Source organism: Sprattus sprattus (assembly GCF_963457725.1).
Source record: "Sprattus sprattus genome assembly, chromosome: 3".
Taxonomy (NCBI): domain Eukaryota; kingdom Metazoa; phylum Chordata; class Actinopteri; order Clupeiformes; family Clupeidae; genus Sprattus; species Sprattus sprattus.
In genome coordinates, this window is record NC_137922.1 from 50,727,092 (window position 1) to 50,743,315 (window position 16,224).

Below are 16,224 nucleotides of genomic sequence, written 5' to 3' on the forward strand. Positions count from 1 at the left end.
CCCTCAGGAAACTGAGGAATCAGATTATTGTGATTAATCATTCTCACCCTATGTCATTAAAAGACAGATATCATTTGTGTGATGAAGTTGTCTTTCTCTTGAGTTTTAGTGTCATTTTATTCGTCAGGGCAGCCACCATGGATGTCATTTCAAACGTCAACACTGTGCAAATAGTGATCACTTTAAAAAGAAAATCACTATTTACAGAGAAGCAGCTTTGTTTCTGCGTTATGAAAGATCCATACACCGCCGTCTTGGTGGTGTGTAATTGATATGTTACACTTTTGCAACCTGAAATGCCATGATATAGCTGAGGAATGTCCAGCATACATTATCTTAACTCTTTGTGTGGGGTATGGATCCAGAACAACTGAATTTCTTAAGGAACTTGATCCTTGTTATGTGTGAGCCAGTGGATATGTTTTCTTTTCTTAACAGATTACGCTAGTTTTTTATACTAATATTGATTATGTTTTGAGTTATAACTGTGAAACTACTATTGCTGTATTTGATTGTAATCAAATAAATCTCTGAAATATGTACCAGAGTTGTTTTTTACTCTTTGGCAACATCTAAATCCACAAAATTTATGAAAGAATCCATTTTGATGAATGATTTTGGGTCCCATAATTCAGTTGTTATAAGTTTGTTCTCACCACCCTACCCAAAATAAGATGGAATCATAACTGAATAAAGATAATGGAACATTTTGTGGGAAAACATTTATTAGAAAAGTTACAGTGCCTTGGAGAAAAGTCATACATTTCTGAACCGTGAATGATTGATTACCAATGACTTCCGTGAAATATAATAATCTCACCCATTTTTTCAGAAGTGCACAAGTGGGGGCTAAAGGCTTGAGCATGAAGTGTCCTTCAGAGAAATTGCATATTGTGTGTGTAGTGTGTTATCCCCAGACTCACATGATGATATATTGTACAGTACATTTGATTCCCACTGAGGCTGGCAGCTTAACAGTGGCGAAGGGATGGGACTGGCAATACTGCAGCCTTAGCACAAAACTTCAACATTATGCTCATGTCTTATCAATCAGTATGTTTTCTTAACCATTATCAGCATGTTTTCTTAACCATTGTCAGTATGTTTAGATATCTTGTTTGGGTCCACTTTCAAAAACCGTAGTAGCAGTCGCGACTGTGGAATGTGTTAGTTCACTTTGCCTTAAGTGTTGTTAATCTGCAAATTATTGAACTCAAAATGGTAGTACACATTTTCAAACCCTTGTTTGCTGATTAGGTCAAATAGTTTAAAAAAAAATGAATGCTAGCACAATACCAAGTATGTTAATATGGGAAATGACGTTACAATAATGAAAAAAGTTGTTTTGAAAAAGGTGAATTAAAATACATGTAAAAAAATAAAACACGCATTCTTTTCCATGTACAATCCATTCCAATAATATCTTTCTCTCTCGCACCTTCAAAGCTGTCTGCACCTTGAATCTATTGACCCCACTAGTGCCAGCCCTATATCTTTGGTCAGAAGGCAGCTTAACATCATCGTCATAAATCACAAGCACGCAAACATGGCAACACCAATCACAACCTGTTCATTGCCTCGGTTTACCACAAAGAGCCCAATACTGTAACCATATAAAGTAATCCATACTCTAAGGCACATACAAGCACAGGTGATATTAGTATACTTTGCCATGTTAAGTGTAATCAGGTAAAACAAATCTGATGCCATTTTACTTTCTGAAAGTACTCTGTGCCTCTATCAGATGTTAATTAACGTATTATTTCCTCATGGATTTAAGCCTGGCTCAGAGACAGTTGTGTTTTGACAGTGGTAGCTATGTATATAAATACAGTACATATAAAACAGTATACTCAGTGCACTAATGGAAATGTAACTAGGAATGAATGGCTTGTCCCCACTAATTTTAGCTGAGATAAAAGGGCAATCATAAAAGTATGTGTCCCCGAAGTTGGAACATTGAAATGGGTGAAATGGACAACCGGTACCCTCAACAGAGGGGGCGATCCTTACTGGCATTCAAATACACAGGCAGGGGGAGGGGGGCCCAGAGAGGACCCAGACTCCCAAGTGCACTGAGAAAACAATTTTGTTTTGGAATGTGTGATTGCGAACTCTGACCTCAGACAAAGCAACCCCCTGATGCTAGACATCTGTCCAAACACACAAGTTTCAGACAGGCATTTCTTACACAGTCATGGTTGGTCATCTTAAAGGGACACTCTTACCAAGAACACTTAAAATATCTTAATACACAAAACTTAGATTGTAATTGCTAAGAGACACCAATGGAATTTAAAATGTGCCAGGATGACTATGGCTAGGTCCAGTCAACACCAGACAGGATGTGCAGGCACTCTTTTTGAGAAAGCAGAACTAGCTGACTTGAGATTTACACACACTTGTACCTGTTGCCACTGATGTCTCTATGTTCTAAATCACCCAATTAACGAGTGTTGGCATCATCTTTAAAAGGCCAGTGTATCAAAGTCTGCATTTAGGACCACTAGAAACTGGTGTCTGGAGAAGGAGGTGGTTGCCGAGACAGCGTTGCTAGGCAGTGGAGCTGTTTTCGATGCACAGCAGCACGTAGGAGTTGGTGCAGCTGCGCTGTGTCTGCTGCAGGAGACGTCCATCTTGGAGCGAGGAGGCCATCCCGGTGAGGGCGTGGTTAGCTTCACGCCACGTCTCACAGTAGCTGTCTGTGACACGCTGGCCACGCGTGCTTGAGCCGTGCCAGATCATCTTCTCTGGCCTTAAAAACACGCAATCACCAGTCAAATGTTGTCATCTCTGCAGTATTTATACTGTTGGTTGTTTTTAAATGAAATGTGTTATATCTTAATGTAAATGCCTCAGATGTAGTCAATTGGCTAATTTCCATCATCTGGCATATTGTACTAGCTAGTATTAGTAGTTCACAATAAGAATGGAGAGCCGTTTTTGCAAAAATGTCAGCACAGAGCAAATTCATATTTTGCTAATTGAAATGGTGTCTCAGAGGTAGAATTCTTAACAGTGGAAGATCAGAGCGCATCAGATCAGGTTAAACCCTGTTCACTTACCAAGCATCGTCAGTGAGAACATCCCTGCCATCGAATGAGAAGATGGTGACGTTGGCCCTGATCTTACCCTCTGATTCGCTGAAGATAGACTCCCAGCTACTGAAAAGCTCCTCATCCTGCCAAAACAGAACATAAAAAAATCCCAATGTAGAGAATACAACCAAAGTTCTTTGTTGAAACATGACAGTTCATATTGCAATGCTTAAGTGGTACTGCAATAAATGACTCTCATATGTAGTTACGTTTAAGATTTAGTAAAAACTCATTCTAGACCTATTTTTTGGAACCTGTTTCTAGTCTATATTGCCTTTTGCCTTTTGCCAGAGCTGCGTCTCTATTCTTATCTATCCATAAGAAGGCGATGAGGAGCATTTCTGTAATAACAGAGGATGGATGACCAGTTTACTCCTACCTTCAGGTTGACGATGGGAATGCGCTCCCGGTCAGACCTGCGCACAATGCTGTAGAGATCCTGCAGCCTTGACGAAAGGAAAGCCCGGAATGTTCCCTTCATGCCTATAGCCTGTGCCTGCGAGAAGCACTCGTGGTCGGCACCTCGGATGCCCCGCATGTTGCCCTCTTGAGGGTGGTTCATGGCGATCAGGTGCAGCTGTGCCGGAAGGCGAGAAATATCAGTGTTACCAAAACTTTTCACACTGAGGTTGCATGACTTAAATGTCTTATGGTACAGACCCCTTTTTCTGAATTGTAACCCCATTTTCCTGTGGATTTGCTGTGTAGAACTAGTACATTACTTAATTACCTATAATCACCTTCATTACCTGTAATTATCTATTACATTTATTACCTGGCAAATCTCCTCCCTTCCAGCTAACCTATCCGAACCTAACATTTGTGTGGGATGAGCTCACCGCAGGCCCAGCCCTGTGCTCGTGAGTGGAAGCTGGGGGCTGAGGGTCACTGGGCCTTCGGTGGGTGCTGCTGGGAAGCCGGCCATTGGGATAGCGGTTGTCCGGATACCGTCTCTCAGGCTGTGAGGGGGGGTACCTGGGGTCTGCGGGTGGGGGCTGTTGTGGGTAGGTCCCATGAGATGTCACTGTGTATTTGGGATACCCAGGTTGAGGAGGGTACCCAGGTTGAGGAGGGTATTCAGGTTGAGGAGGGTTCCCAGGTTGAGGAGGGTATTCAGGTTGAGGAGGGTATTCAGATTGATGAGGGTACCCTGAGTGAGGAGGGTAGGCAGGATTGAAAGGATAGAAGGGGTTAGAAGGGTGCCGGGGTGGGGACTCCGGTCGATGAGGGTACCCTACCCGAGTAGGGATCTCTAGGGACTCGGACTGGCCCTCAGACTGAGGGGGGCCTCTCTCAGAGGATGAGGAGGCCCCAGAATCAGGCCCTGTGTGATCTGGAGGGTATTGCACCACTGGGGGAGGGTTGACGGCTGCCACATTGTTAACCTATAGAAAGGTGGAGAAACGGATGAATGTTAAATGAACTGTGCACTATTAATTTAGTAAATATATGAATGCAATGAACAAATGTTACAATGTTAAGTGGTATGGGTAATTCAAGTGAAGACTAACAAAATGCCATAACTTACTTCTCTAGGGAAGGGGGTGTATTCACCAAGCTGAAATGAGACAGTGTTCCATGTTTTACAAATAGACCATACATATTAACTTAGACATCTACAAGTACATTACAGATGTTACCTCAAGTTAGAGAATGCAGAACAATCTGGGACTGAGTCGAGATATGTACCTGTACTTGTCGACAACCGTCTCGCACTCTTATGTACAGGTCTGTGTTGTCTGTAATGTAGACCAGTGTCCCTTCAGGCTGTTGTCTCGAGATAGAGGCCATGCTGTCGTAAGTCCTCAGAACCATGACCTATGAGGAGCAGGCATGAAGTCAGATAACAGAGAGAATTCTCCAGGGGCTGTACATGTTATAGCAGTGGCAGTCCGTCTGTGTTTGGACAGTGGCATAGCTCTAGAATGTGACTACAGTTTTTTGAGTATTCACTAAAGAAGGATGTAAGCCACTTTTAATATGAAGATGGATCGACATAGAAGTTGATCCACATAGTCTGTCGTTATCATTTTAAAAACTATTACAATCCAAACATTTCAGGATGCGAGAATGTAAGGTTAGAATTGTACTTATACTCCTCAACTCCTTTATTATATTTAGCCCATGCTTCATGTGTAATAGTTACACATGAAGTTACACCTCGTCCTTGTCTCACTCACTGAAATGTGGGTCCCATACTCACCCCTGAGGCCAAACCAGGAACTCCAGGTGGCCCTGGTGGCCCAGGTGGGCCTGGGACATTTACGGCTGCAGGTAAGTAAAAAAAACCCACACTGTTTCATTTCATGAAGTATTACATCAATAAGTATCTTTATAACAACCACTTCTTTTGATTAGCAATAGCCCTGACTAGCCAAGACATATTTATGGTGCTGCATGAAGTAGAGCTTGAGAGCTACTGTTAGCAAGAGAGTCTCACTGTGAGAGGGTCGATGTGCTCCAGGTAAGTTAGATCCTGGAGGTCCAGGTGGCCCCGGAGGACCTGGGTTTCCTGGGCGACCGTATCCTGTCTGGCCTGGAGGCCCAGCAGGTCCTTGTGGGCCCCTTATTGAGTCTCCCCTCGGACCCTAAAAACAGTGATACATGGTGAGAGCAATTCTTGTTATACCCCAAGCATGAAGTCTACACTTACAAATACAACTTCAAATATATTTCAATGCTAAACGACTGAAATGTCAAACGGTAAAAAATATTCATTCATTCATTCATTTATTTAGTTGTTTAATTTATTTAAATAAATAGTTTTAGTCAAATTCCTTTTTCATGTTTCAACGGCTGTAGCAATAGATGACAGATGACATAGCCATAATGGATTCCGAACCACCTGCTGGATCTTAGATCTGCCTAGTGAGCCTTTTATCCTTACCTGTGGCCCTGGAGGGCCTGGAGGACCAGCGATTCCACCGTATCGTTGGTCATAGTACCCTCCACCAACCGCTTCTCCTTTCTCCCCCTTCATGCCTGTATCTCCCCTTTCACCTTTCAGCTCATTCTAGAAAAAACACACACACACACACACACAGACACACTCAGTGTGGGAGACGGAGTATTGCTGTCTGTGACTGTGAAGATTTCGCTGTAATTATTCTAAATTACTAATAAATCAGAATAGAATAGTTCCATTCTAAACCACATTACAATACCTTATAAGCATTGAAGTCAAAGCCTCCTGTGCCACCTGCAGAAGAAAGACAGCACCTGAATAACACACAAGTGTAATACAGCAACTCTATGCCAATACTAACTGTGCATCTTCTGTCCTGTTTGTATTTGGAGTGGGCAATGATTTTTGAACAGTACCATTCATTCTGCATATCTGAAGCAACCTATGGTCAAATAAGTTACAGATTGTCTTCACTAGCATGAATGCTCCTTGAGCTGAACATATGACCTTGGTTGACCTCTCGCTGAGTGGAGGACCAGCCCTCTACACAGGGCCCATAATCTAGAGGGGAGTAGTTCTGTGTCTGGTCAGGTCAGGCCTGAACCTGCCTCTAGGTGAGCCCTGCATGAGGAGAGGAGTGGTCTTTACCTGAGAACCCTGGGATGCCTGGGGCTCCTTGGTCTCCTTTGTCTCCTTTAAGGACTGCAGAGGAGAGGAACAGGGCTGGTCATGGCGTATATAGAAACAGGTCCCACCAAACAATTATCTCCTTAATAACTGACTTTAAGCAGGTTTACATGGCATGCTACCTCATTTTTTACCAAATAATCTTTAGTAAGACGTTGAATTTTTAGATTGTCATCGGGTTTCTTGTAATGGCTTACCTGGATAATGCCTGGATGGTTGTCCATTTTTCTATAAAAAAAGTTACCATTGAATGACCTTTATTTAAAAGAACAGTTTCCCGAAGACAGTATTGTAATAATTGTAATAATAGTAATTAAACCATATTTTGAATGCTGACTCACAGAGAAGCTGTCCAATGAGAGAATAGCCCCAGCGGGGCCTGGTGGCCCTGGAGGACCTGGAGGCCCAGGAAGACCCTGGAAAAGAGATGAGACGAAATATGACGTGACATGACTGTGACATTGGGGGAAAGAACACGAATCCAATGGATTATACTTAAGTGAGAACATTGTTAGGTGGGAGACCCTGGAAATGAGACAAGACGAGACATGACATGACGATACATGGGCACGGACATCGAAAAGGACAAGGACATGGGAATAGAGACGACATGCCTGAAAAAAGACTGGCCGGCCATGGACAGGGACACAGACATAACATACATGGTGCGGTAGACAACGTACAGTATCAACCTGTAAACATGTAACATTTGTAATAGAAGCATTCCTCACCGGGAACGGATATCCTCCATGTCCACCAGCTGAGTCTCCCCTCTCTCCCTTCAGCCCGTTCAGGCCTGGGCGCCCCTGAATCCAACATTATACACAGTCATTTTCTCTGCATGTTAGAAATTACTCACTTTAAAGCATGACATGAATTTGCCCGCTCCAGACTTTAATCCGCTTCCTTGAGACAAATATCCGAGCTGCTAAGCCTAATAAAGCAGTCTGCAGGCTAGTCTCATTTAAACATTTTACACAGAGGCTAATTCTTGTAAAGTACTTACCGGCCTGCCTGGCATTCCAAACTCCCCCTTCTGCCCCGGATAGCCGGGTATACCCTAAAGAAAGGCACACACACACACACACACACACACACACACACACACACACACACACACAAAGGAGCTAATGCATTAATTGATTGATTTTCAAAGCCACTCAAATTTTGATGATGTAAAGGTATTTTACCCAATGCCAAGACATTTTAGGGCATTTCAATACCAGTCTCAGCTGAATATACATATTTAGAGACCAGATTCATTCATGCACACTTTCAATGACAGTACAACCAGCTCCCACTATAAGTTTTACTCACAGGAGGTCCTTGAGGCCCAGTTGGTCCAGGCTCCCCCTGAAAACATCAAACAGACATATTCATTACTCATGACTGACACGTGAAACGAACTTGTTTATACTTGAGCACCTGAAAACAAATGAATGAAATGAACATAGTTATAAACCTATTCCCAACTGGGGAACTGAGACATATTGCTCAATCTAAAAAATTGTAAGAACAGGCACTTTGAAACTGTCCCAGTTAGCTACTAGCTGTGTGATGGACCCAGACTAGGACATGCACCAAAACCAAATTCAATTTGAATACCATTGTCTTAAGGTTAGGTGATGACTTTATGACATATGGGTTGGGTTATGAGCCCAACAGGTGAGAAGACCTTTCCACTTACTGGCTGGGCTGCCAACCCCGGGAACACAGGGCTTCCATCCGCAGCCAGAATCACACCTGGTTCTCCTTTCTGGCCCTGTGTGATCAACAAATTAATGTATACGTTAGACATTCTGATGATTGCCTCATTTATTTGTTTGTTTATTAATGTCTAAGTTAGTATGTTGGACCAGTATTATGTGTGATTGTGGGGACTGAGGTAAAATTGTAACCAAGGGGTTTTGATGATTTAGATGCCAAAGATCCTTAGTGCTTAAGGATCCTTAATTCTCTCTCTCTCTCAATGAAGCGACTTCATCCACACCCGTAAGTATGAATAACCGAGTCTCAAATGATAGAAGCCAATCTATTGGTAGATAACTTCTCTGGTATGTGATGGGTGAGAGAGAGAGGCTGTATGAAGCTGTCTTACCTTAGTAGGAACACCTGACTGCCCACGCTCCCCTCTGTCCCCTTTCGGCCCCATTGGGCCCTGATATAGAACAGGAGGTATAAACATTCACATATGCATAAACAGAATTAAGATGTTTAAATAGTGTATACTGTTGTGAAACAGTTATATTGAAGAGTATTAAATTGGAAATTGTAGGAATATGGGGAACTGGAGGGAAAAATTCTTACAGGGAATCCTGCCTGACCAGCAAGACCAGGCTGACCCTAGGAAACAACAAGAAGAGTTAATCTATGTCAAGATATGCATATTACATTAGTGCATATTACATACAGTATTTTGTTGCTAAATCACTTTTCACTGACATATCCATCTGTCTGTGCATCTTTTCATCCATCCATCCATCCAATCATGCATCCATCCATCCAATCATGCATTCATCCATCCAATCATGCATTCATCCATCCAATCATGCATCCATCCATCCATCCATGCATCCATCCATCCATGCATCCATCCATCCAATCATGCATTCATCCATCCAATCATGCATTCATCAATCCAATAATGCATTCTTACCGGTGGTCCAGCGATTCCAACAACTCCCTCATGCTGAAAGGTAATATCAGAATTATCAGCCCAAACTTCTAGCAGCTGACAACATTTGTGCACACAGGAAGCAACATCTAGACCTTTTAGTAAAAAGGGAGTGTCTGAAACTTACGTCTCCTACATTCGAGAACACAATCTCCCCTGGCGGTCCTGGAGGCCCAGGAGGCCCTGGTGGACCTCCGTCCTTCCCTTGCTCCCCCTTAAGATCACACGCACATATGACAACACAGCCAGACATAGAATAGGGCTCCAAAGAATTTTTGGAGCCTGTAAGAATCGGTTTAAATACATCACATTTTTTTGTAAACATCTTATTCTTATCTTGCATTTGTAAAGGACTAGTTGGATCTATTACGCGCACTGCTCACTGCCTTTTTTGAACATGGCAGGGTTTTTATTCACATCACTGCTGATTGGATTACCCCTCTGACACACCTGATGGTAGCATGCAGTTTCACACAGAGAACAACCCAGAAGCTGTAGCTAAAACAGTGCACACCGTTTCAGATTGCACCTGCCCAGGTCTGTGGATATCTACACAAGCTCCTCTTTGCCTTCATTGAATATGGCTCAGCTGATTCAGCATTCAGAAAACAAAAAACAAACCCCTAGAGTTGGATAACCTCCTAGACCATCCACCAAAAAGAAAGACTTTAATCTTTATCCATTAATTTTCTCACTAGGTTGGTTATCTAAGATGAGCAAGGATGTGTCCCAGATGCAGACCATGATGACCCATGTAACTACATGAACATACGCATAAACCACTGATAGGACAAATGCACCCCAATCATGTTGATTCTGTAAGTAAGGCCTCCCATCTCTAATTTGACTCACCCTTTCACCCCTGAGTCCTCGTTCTCCTTTATCCCCCTGAAATATTAGAGAAACAGCATTCATATTGCAGCAACCATCATTTAACCCAGCTTTCACAAAGGAAATACTGAACATAGCACTCTCTCCATTAAAATGGTGAATTTCAAGAATTTGAACAGAAAACAACAGTATTCATTAATTTGCCTTTTTTTTTTTATACTAGTTTTGGTATCGTCCTCAAACTTATTTTGATGGCATATGGTCTTGTCAAGAACAGATAAACACACCTGTCATTCCTACTAGCTACTTTAGCTATGCACTGTGTAGTTCTGCAGTCCAGGATGGATCACCATGCAATTTTCTTATTTTCTATTTTGTTTCACTCACCGGTCTACCAGGGAAGCCATCCATCCCTGAAAAACCATCTCGTCCCCTCGGACCCTCGCTGCCTTTCTGGCCTGCAAGTCCTGGAAATCCAGCCTTTCCCTGTGAAGAGAAGAGGAATACAGCTTCACAGGTGCACTGTTCTAATAACATTAGAAGATGCTAGGAATAATAAAGCATTTTCCAGGATTCTTACCGGTAGACCTGGAATACCTTGAGGACCCTGAGAGAAAACAATAAAGGAGAGAAAGGGATAAATAAAGCGTTGACATTTTTGGTGGATTTTGAGAAGAAAATCTTTTCACTCTGGGTCTGGCGTCCATTACAGTTAGGTTTATTAGCAGTCCTCTGCATTTGATCATGTCGAATTAGGAAAAGTGACATGCTGGTATATTACAAGGTCGAATTAGGAAAAGTGACATGCTGGTATATTACAAGAGGCCTCCATGTATTCTGAATAGATTGGATCAGCACTAAGAAGCAAAGACATCACTTGTGCAACACCTCTCTGTCTTCTCTTGCCATACCAATTACGTCTATGCAATTCCTCTTCTCAGGGATAAAATGGCAAGGGGGAAGAGAGTGATGTCAGTAACGCACCTTTGGACCTGGAGACCCAGGAGGTCCAGGTGGTCCATTAACGAGGGTCACCTCAGTGCCATTCTGTTCCTGATGCACAAACAGAACACATGAACAGGTTCCGAATGGTTCTGATATGGTATATTGAATGGGCAATGTAGTGTTTATCCCCAGAGTGGGACTTACAATGGTGACCTTTCCAGCCGGGCCTGGGGGCCCAGGAAGCCCAGGGGGTCCAGATGGGCCCATAGGTCCTGGGGGTCCAGGCAATCCACCGCTACCCAGTTTACCCTTGATGAGAGGAAGCAAGTTGAGAGTAATTAGATCAGAAGAAATCAAGCTATTTAAATGTCGTCACATCTACAGTGCTTCAGCGGAGTCAGTTCAGGTGAAGCCTTATTCTTTGATTCAGTGAAACAGCAGGGACTCCATCTCTCACTGCATGTCTTTCTTTATCTGGAAGTCAATACATATTTTAAGCATGCATGAGTGTGTTTCATTCGCTTGTGGAAAATTCACATGTGGGAGTGTGAACAATCAAGAACACCAGTGAGAGAATATCACTTTAGGAATATATATATACTGTATTTTTTTAAAGACTCTAGAATCACAGTATTGTGTCAGTATTGTGTCAGTATTGTGTCACAAGACCACTCTAAGGGTGCGGAATAATGTACAGTCCATCCGTCAGTATAGGAAAATAAATCCTGACAGGACGAACAGGACCCCGAAACGCAGCGGTATACATCAGACCTCCAAATGTGGGTGTGGCCCGTTCAAATCAATGGAAGCTTTTGCAACATTCTGAGGAGCCGTCTAATAAAACCTAGACTGCTCCAGGAAAACTGCTCTTTTGTGTTCTTGAGAGTTCTATGTCCCATGGTCCTTGCATCTGTATATCTGGCTCTGTCTTAGCATGGGTCCACTCCAGAGACATGCATTGCAATTAGTGTGTCATTAGCCAGTCATTAGTATTTAAGTATTTGCAATGCTTGTCATTGGGATACATGCCGTGGAAAATAACACAATCACTTCAGTGAATTCAGGCATCTTGGTTAATTAACATTCAGCATTAATTGTGAGGAACTGTGGGGGTTGCAGGTCTCAAACACACGTGTCGGACCCTGGATACCTGTGATTCTGCTGTGGACGAAAAATAAGGCAGCCAGTTGTCGAAAAAAGAAGTGACAGAAAAACCGTCTTGCTAAAGGGGGGGAAGTAAAGACAAAAAAACTCTAAGAGGTTTGACAGAATGCAGAATTCATCATCATCCTGGAACAAGACCTGAATGCACGGCTGACACGACAGCTAAATCTCTCAGTGTTGCCATTAGTCAATGGAGAGGTGTCTCTGATGACAGCTGCCCAGGTAGTACTAATATGATCAAACACCACATTTCTCTGACCAGATAAAGCACAGACAGATACATGAAATACCTTGGTTAATATCTTTTGACTTAAGCAAAGTAGGATAAACATATAAAATGGTGTGTATTTGGATATGATGTATAACACCATTATAAAATAGTGCAAACCTAAATGTAATGGTGAACACATTGAAACCACAGTTATTGCCTTGACACTCACAGTATCACCTCCAGATCCAGGAAGTCCCAAAGTCCCACAATCTCCCTGCAGAACAAGAGCCCAAACAGGACAAGGGATTAAGCAAAACTGTAAAACGGTAAAAACGGAGGACAAACAAAACTGCTTGTGCACTGCAATGCTTGTGTTTAGAAGTGGTTGGTACACACTGTTTATTCGAACCCCTTTACGGCAGGTAACAATACTGTATATCATAATCTGAATTCATTTTGACCTTTTCTCCTCTTGGCCCAGGTGGGCCAGGAAGTCCTGCTTTCCCCATAGGCCCAGAAGGTCCCTGACAAAAAAATACAAATAGACAGACTGTGAGAAGACAAACAAGCTTCACAAGCCCACGTTTACACTGGTTATATTCTAACACAAATATTCGGCCTGTCTCTACTCCTACAAAAATTAAGTTTCTGTTAAAATCTTTTTTCCAACAGTGCTGAAGAAGGCTAGCCTGGATACCAGACCGAACCCCGCCCACAACATTTGAGGTCTGGGAAGTTCGGTCTGGCACTGCTCCATTGTGGAGAAATTATCAGTTTTCAGCAAAATGATCTAACCAATGAAATTGTCAGGGTGTGCTTTATACAATGATGGACAGATGATCAACCAATGCTTGAGTTCAATTAACGATAGATTCGAAATCGTACCAATATGGGAGCGTCTCGGGAGCCTGTTAGTGGGAAATATTGTATGTCAATTAAGCTCTCTACACGACTTTTTTATGTGTACATTGACTCGGTTAGTTGTGTATGTGCTACACGATTGTTGCAGAATATTTTAGGTCTTAACTGAAGCTCAAGACCATTATTATTAGGTTACTGCTAACGCTTACACCAAAAATCCATTGAAACGCATAGTAGCTAGCTAGCCTCGCTGCTAATAAGTATAACGTGAGCATGCATATCTCACAGATATTGACAGCGCATTAATTTTGAAAGAGGAACAGAGAAACGCAATCAAGGCATTTGTCGATCAAAAAGATGTATTTGCCGTCCTTCCTATGGGATCTGGTAAAAGTTTAATGTATCAGATGGTCATACTACGTTGCTCTGATTGGTTCTAGGTATCCAATTGAGCGAAGAGACATTTTTTTCCCTGGTTCGTTGAAACATTCCCCATAATCACAGCTCAATGGAGCAGTATCAGACTCATATTCTGACTAGAATTATGAGTATGACATCGTCAGGCTAGAAGAAGGTATTTATCACTTTCAAATTGGCATTTGTGTGAAAATACACTGGGGTTACAGGCACCCCCCTTTTCCAAGAAATAAACAAACAAACACATTATTCACAAACACTCTGAAGTATAGAGACATTACAGGACGTCCAGGCTTTCCATTGGGTCCAGATGCCCCTGATCCATTGGAATCTTCTCCAGAACCACCTGGGCCAGGCGGTCCTGGTGGACCGGGAAGACCAGGAGGTCCACGCCGTACCTGTTTTAGACAAGATAAAAGCACTGCTTATTGTTGCTCAAACAGTAATGACCAAATAGTGAATGCCATGGCTATGTTAATAATATAAAACAAAAGTTATAGCATGCACATTACATATATCTAGAAAACGATTGGCAGATTTTCAATGTATCATTTGTTTTCAAATTCAGCCCATATGTCTCCATTTGATACAATTTTTATGATTCTTAAAATGACTATCCCTGTGGAAGATGAAAAAGAGACATGTATGATATAGCTGAGATAAAAAGGAAACCATGATGAACATACAGGCATTTTTCCTCCAGAGCCTTCCACATCCACAAAGGTCTAAAAAAACAAGCAAGCAAACAAACAAACAAACAAACAAACAGAAAAGAGAAAAAACATAACTTCAGGACACCAATGAAATACAGTTCTCTCTCTGTGCTACATGCATGATTTACATTTATTTAGATTATACTGGAGTAAAGCCAGCTCTGATTAATGAGCGACTCAGAAACTCGTAATGTGATCTGCAGCTCAACTGGTACTACCAACACCAAGGTCACGGCTTTGACACCAAAGGCAAAAGGCACACTGGCTACAACCTGTACCTCACCTCTACGTGTAAGTCACATAGGTTACAAGCCTCTGCTAAATCAATACATTCAAATGTAATTGCAATGACCACAACAACAACAACAACAACAACAACAACAACAACAACACAACAACAACTACAACAATAGCAACAACCATGTCCAGCTACTGTGGATCATACTCACCGTCTCTCCATTCCCTGGGGGCCCTGGGAGCCCTGGAGGTCCAGGTTGGCCCACCCCATGCTCCCCCTGGAGAGAACAGACCAGATGTCAACATCAAGACGTAAAATCATCAATGTTATGAATTAAAACCTTTACTGCCACTAAGGTAATTTCTAACGGTGATGATGCATGGGCCCAACTGGGCATGGGCCCAACTGTTTCAGCAATGTTGCTGGGCAATCACATGACTGGTACTGAGAGTTCTGATTGGATGGATAAGCTGCCCACTGATGATTATAGTTCTACAGATAAATATTTATTTGCCAGTATCAATGGGAAATTGCCTAGCCCCAAACAACATTGTTGCCCCGGCAACATTGCTAAAAATAAGTGGCCCTGTGTATCACCAATTTAAGGCAGCCATGCTCACCTTCTGCCCCTTCATTCCAGTGTTCCCTGGGGTTCCTGGGAAACCACCCGGCCCAACAGCACCCTGACCAGGACAAGAGTAGTGTCAACACAAAACAGTATGTAGCGACCACCAAAACAAAAGCATAGTTTTGACATACAGTATTTGTTCCTCACCTCTACACCCTGGTCACCCTTTTCACCCTAGAAGACACAAATGTGTATCCATCAAAACAATGCAAAAAAATGTATGCAAAAAGTATTTATATACCATACAAAAATGGCAGAAAAATACAATAGGCTTACATTTATTATAGTAGTATTGTGAAACTTGCCAACGTATAAGAATAATATTGAATGAGTCACTGCTCATATCGTTGTCGTTATAGTTATTGTTGGAAGTGTGGACAGCCCTTTAAATTATCTCAAAAGATAATAGCAGTACTCACAGTTTGGCCATCACGGCCTGCTGGCCCAGGTTGCCCTGAGGGGCCCCGTGGCCCCGGCGGTCCTTGGCGGCCCTCCACTTTGTGCACCACCTTCCCATCCCTAGCCTCCACAACTTCTGTGAGTGGACCCTGAGGCCCTGGAGGCCCTGGAGGACCTGGAGGTCCGGTATCCCCCTTCATGCCGGGAGAGCCAACCACTTTACTTCCCTTGAGGAGCAATGGAAGGATTGGTCAAAGGATGGTGATGAGAAAAGATGTTAACCATTATAAGTCTTTATTTTAAGGGATATTTGAAGTCAGGGTTAATAAAGGTGTTGGCGAAATGAAATAGATTAATTAAAGTAGATTGTAATATTGTTTTTCCTTCATTCTGTCCATTGTTCATGCTTCATACCTTTAACCCCTTATCTCCCTTCTCCCCCTGTCAAAAGAT

At 42.5% G+C, this 16,224-nt stretch overlaps 1 protein-coding gene across 7 annotated transcripts in view; it reads right to left on the reverse strand.

Moving 5' to 3' along the window:
• Window positions 1-717: 717 nt before the first annotated feature.
• col18a1b (collagen type XVIII alpha 1 chain b) overlaps window positions 718-16,224 on the reverse strand; it is a 38,790-nt gene continuing 23,283 nt past the window's right edge. For 6 of the 7 annotated variants that reach the window (XM_080835094.1, XM_080835093.1, XM_080835092.1 and 3 more), the window contains exons 7-42: window positions 16,186-16,212; window positions 15,792-15,998; window positions 15,520-15,546; window positions 15,365-15,427; window positions 14,956-15,021; window positions 14,480-14,518; window positions 14,075-14,191; window positions 12,977-13,039; window positions 12,745-12,789; window positions 12,291-12,362; window positions 11,345-11,449; window positions 11,180-11,248; window positions 10,776-10,802; window positions 10,583-10,681; window positions 10,217-10,252; window positions 9,492-9,578; window positions 9,347-9,379; window positions 8,998-9,033; window positions 8,789-8,848; window positions 8,378-8,452; window positions 8,008-8,043; window positions 7,697-7,750; window positions 7,422-7,496; window positions 7,032-7,106; window positions 6,888-6,918; window positions 6,652-6,705; window positions 6,263-6,297; window positions 5,986-6,111; window positions 5,539-5,686; window positions 5,302-5,366; window positions 4,788-4,916; window positions 4,627-4,656; window positions 3,938-4,483; window positions 3,478-3,675; window positions 3,066-3,181; window positions 718-2,755 (exon numbers count right to left, since the gene is read on the reverse strand). In XM_080835094.1, the coding sequence (XP_080691220.1) occupies window positions 2,554-2,755; window positions 3,066-3,181; window positions 3,478-3,675; window positions 3,938-4,483; window positions 4,627-4,656; window positions 4,788-4,916; window positions 5,302-5,366; window positions 5,539-5,686; window positions 5,986-6,111; window positions 6,263-6,297; window positions 6,652-6,705; window positions 6,888-6,918; window positions 7,032-7,106; window positions 7,422-7,496; window positions 7,697-7,750; window positions 8,008-8,043; window positions 8,378-8,452; window positions 8,789-8,848; window positions 8,998-9,033; window positions 9,347-9,379; window positions 9,492-9,578; window positions 10,217-10,252; window positions 10,583-10,681; window positions 10,776-10,802; window positions 11,180-11,248; window positions 11,345-11,449; window positions 12,291-12,362; window positions 12,745-12,789; window positions 12,977-13,039; window positions 14,075-14,191; window positions 14,480-14,518; window positions 14,956-15,021; window positions 15,365-15,427; window positions 15,520-15,546; window positions 15,792-15,998; window positions 16,186-16,212 (3,273 nt within the window). In that variant the 3' untranslated portion in view covers window positions 718-2,553. The remainder of the gene's footprint in view (window positions 2,756-3,065; window positions 3,182-3,477; window positions 3,676-3,937; window positions 4,484-4,626; window positions 4,657-4,787; window positions 4,917-5,301; window positions 5,367-5,538; window positions 5,687-5,985; window positions 6,112-6,262; window positions 6,298-6,651; window positions 6,706-6,887; window positions 6,919-7,031; window positions 7,107-7,421; window positions 7,497-7,696; window positions 7,751-8,007; window positions 8,044-8,377; window positions 8,453-8,788; window positions 8,849-8,997; window positions 9,034-9,346; window positions 9,380-9,491; window positions 9,579-10,216; window positions 10,253-10,582; window positions 10,682-10,775; window positions 10,803-11,179; window positions 11,249-11,344; window positions 11,450-12,290; window positions 12,363-12,744; window positions 12,790-12,976; window positions 13,040-14,074; window positions 14,192-14,479; window positions 14,519-14,955; window positions 15,022-15,364; window positions 15,428-15,519; window positions 15,547-15,791; window positions 15,999-16,185; window positions 16,213-16,224) is intronic. The other variant, XM_080835088.1, reaches the window with a different exon arrangement.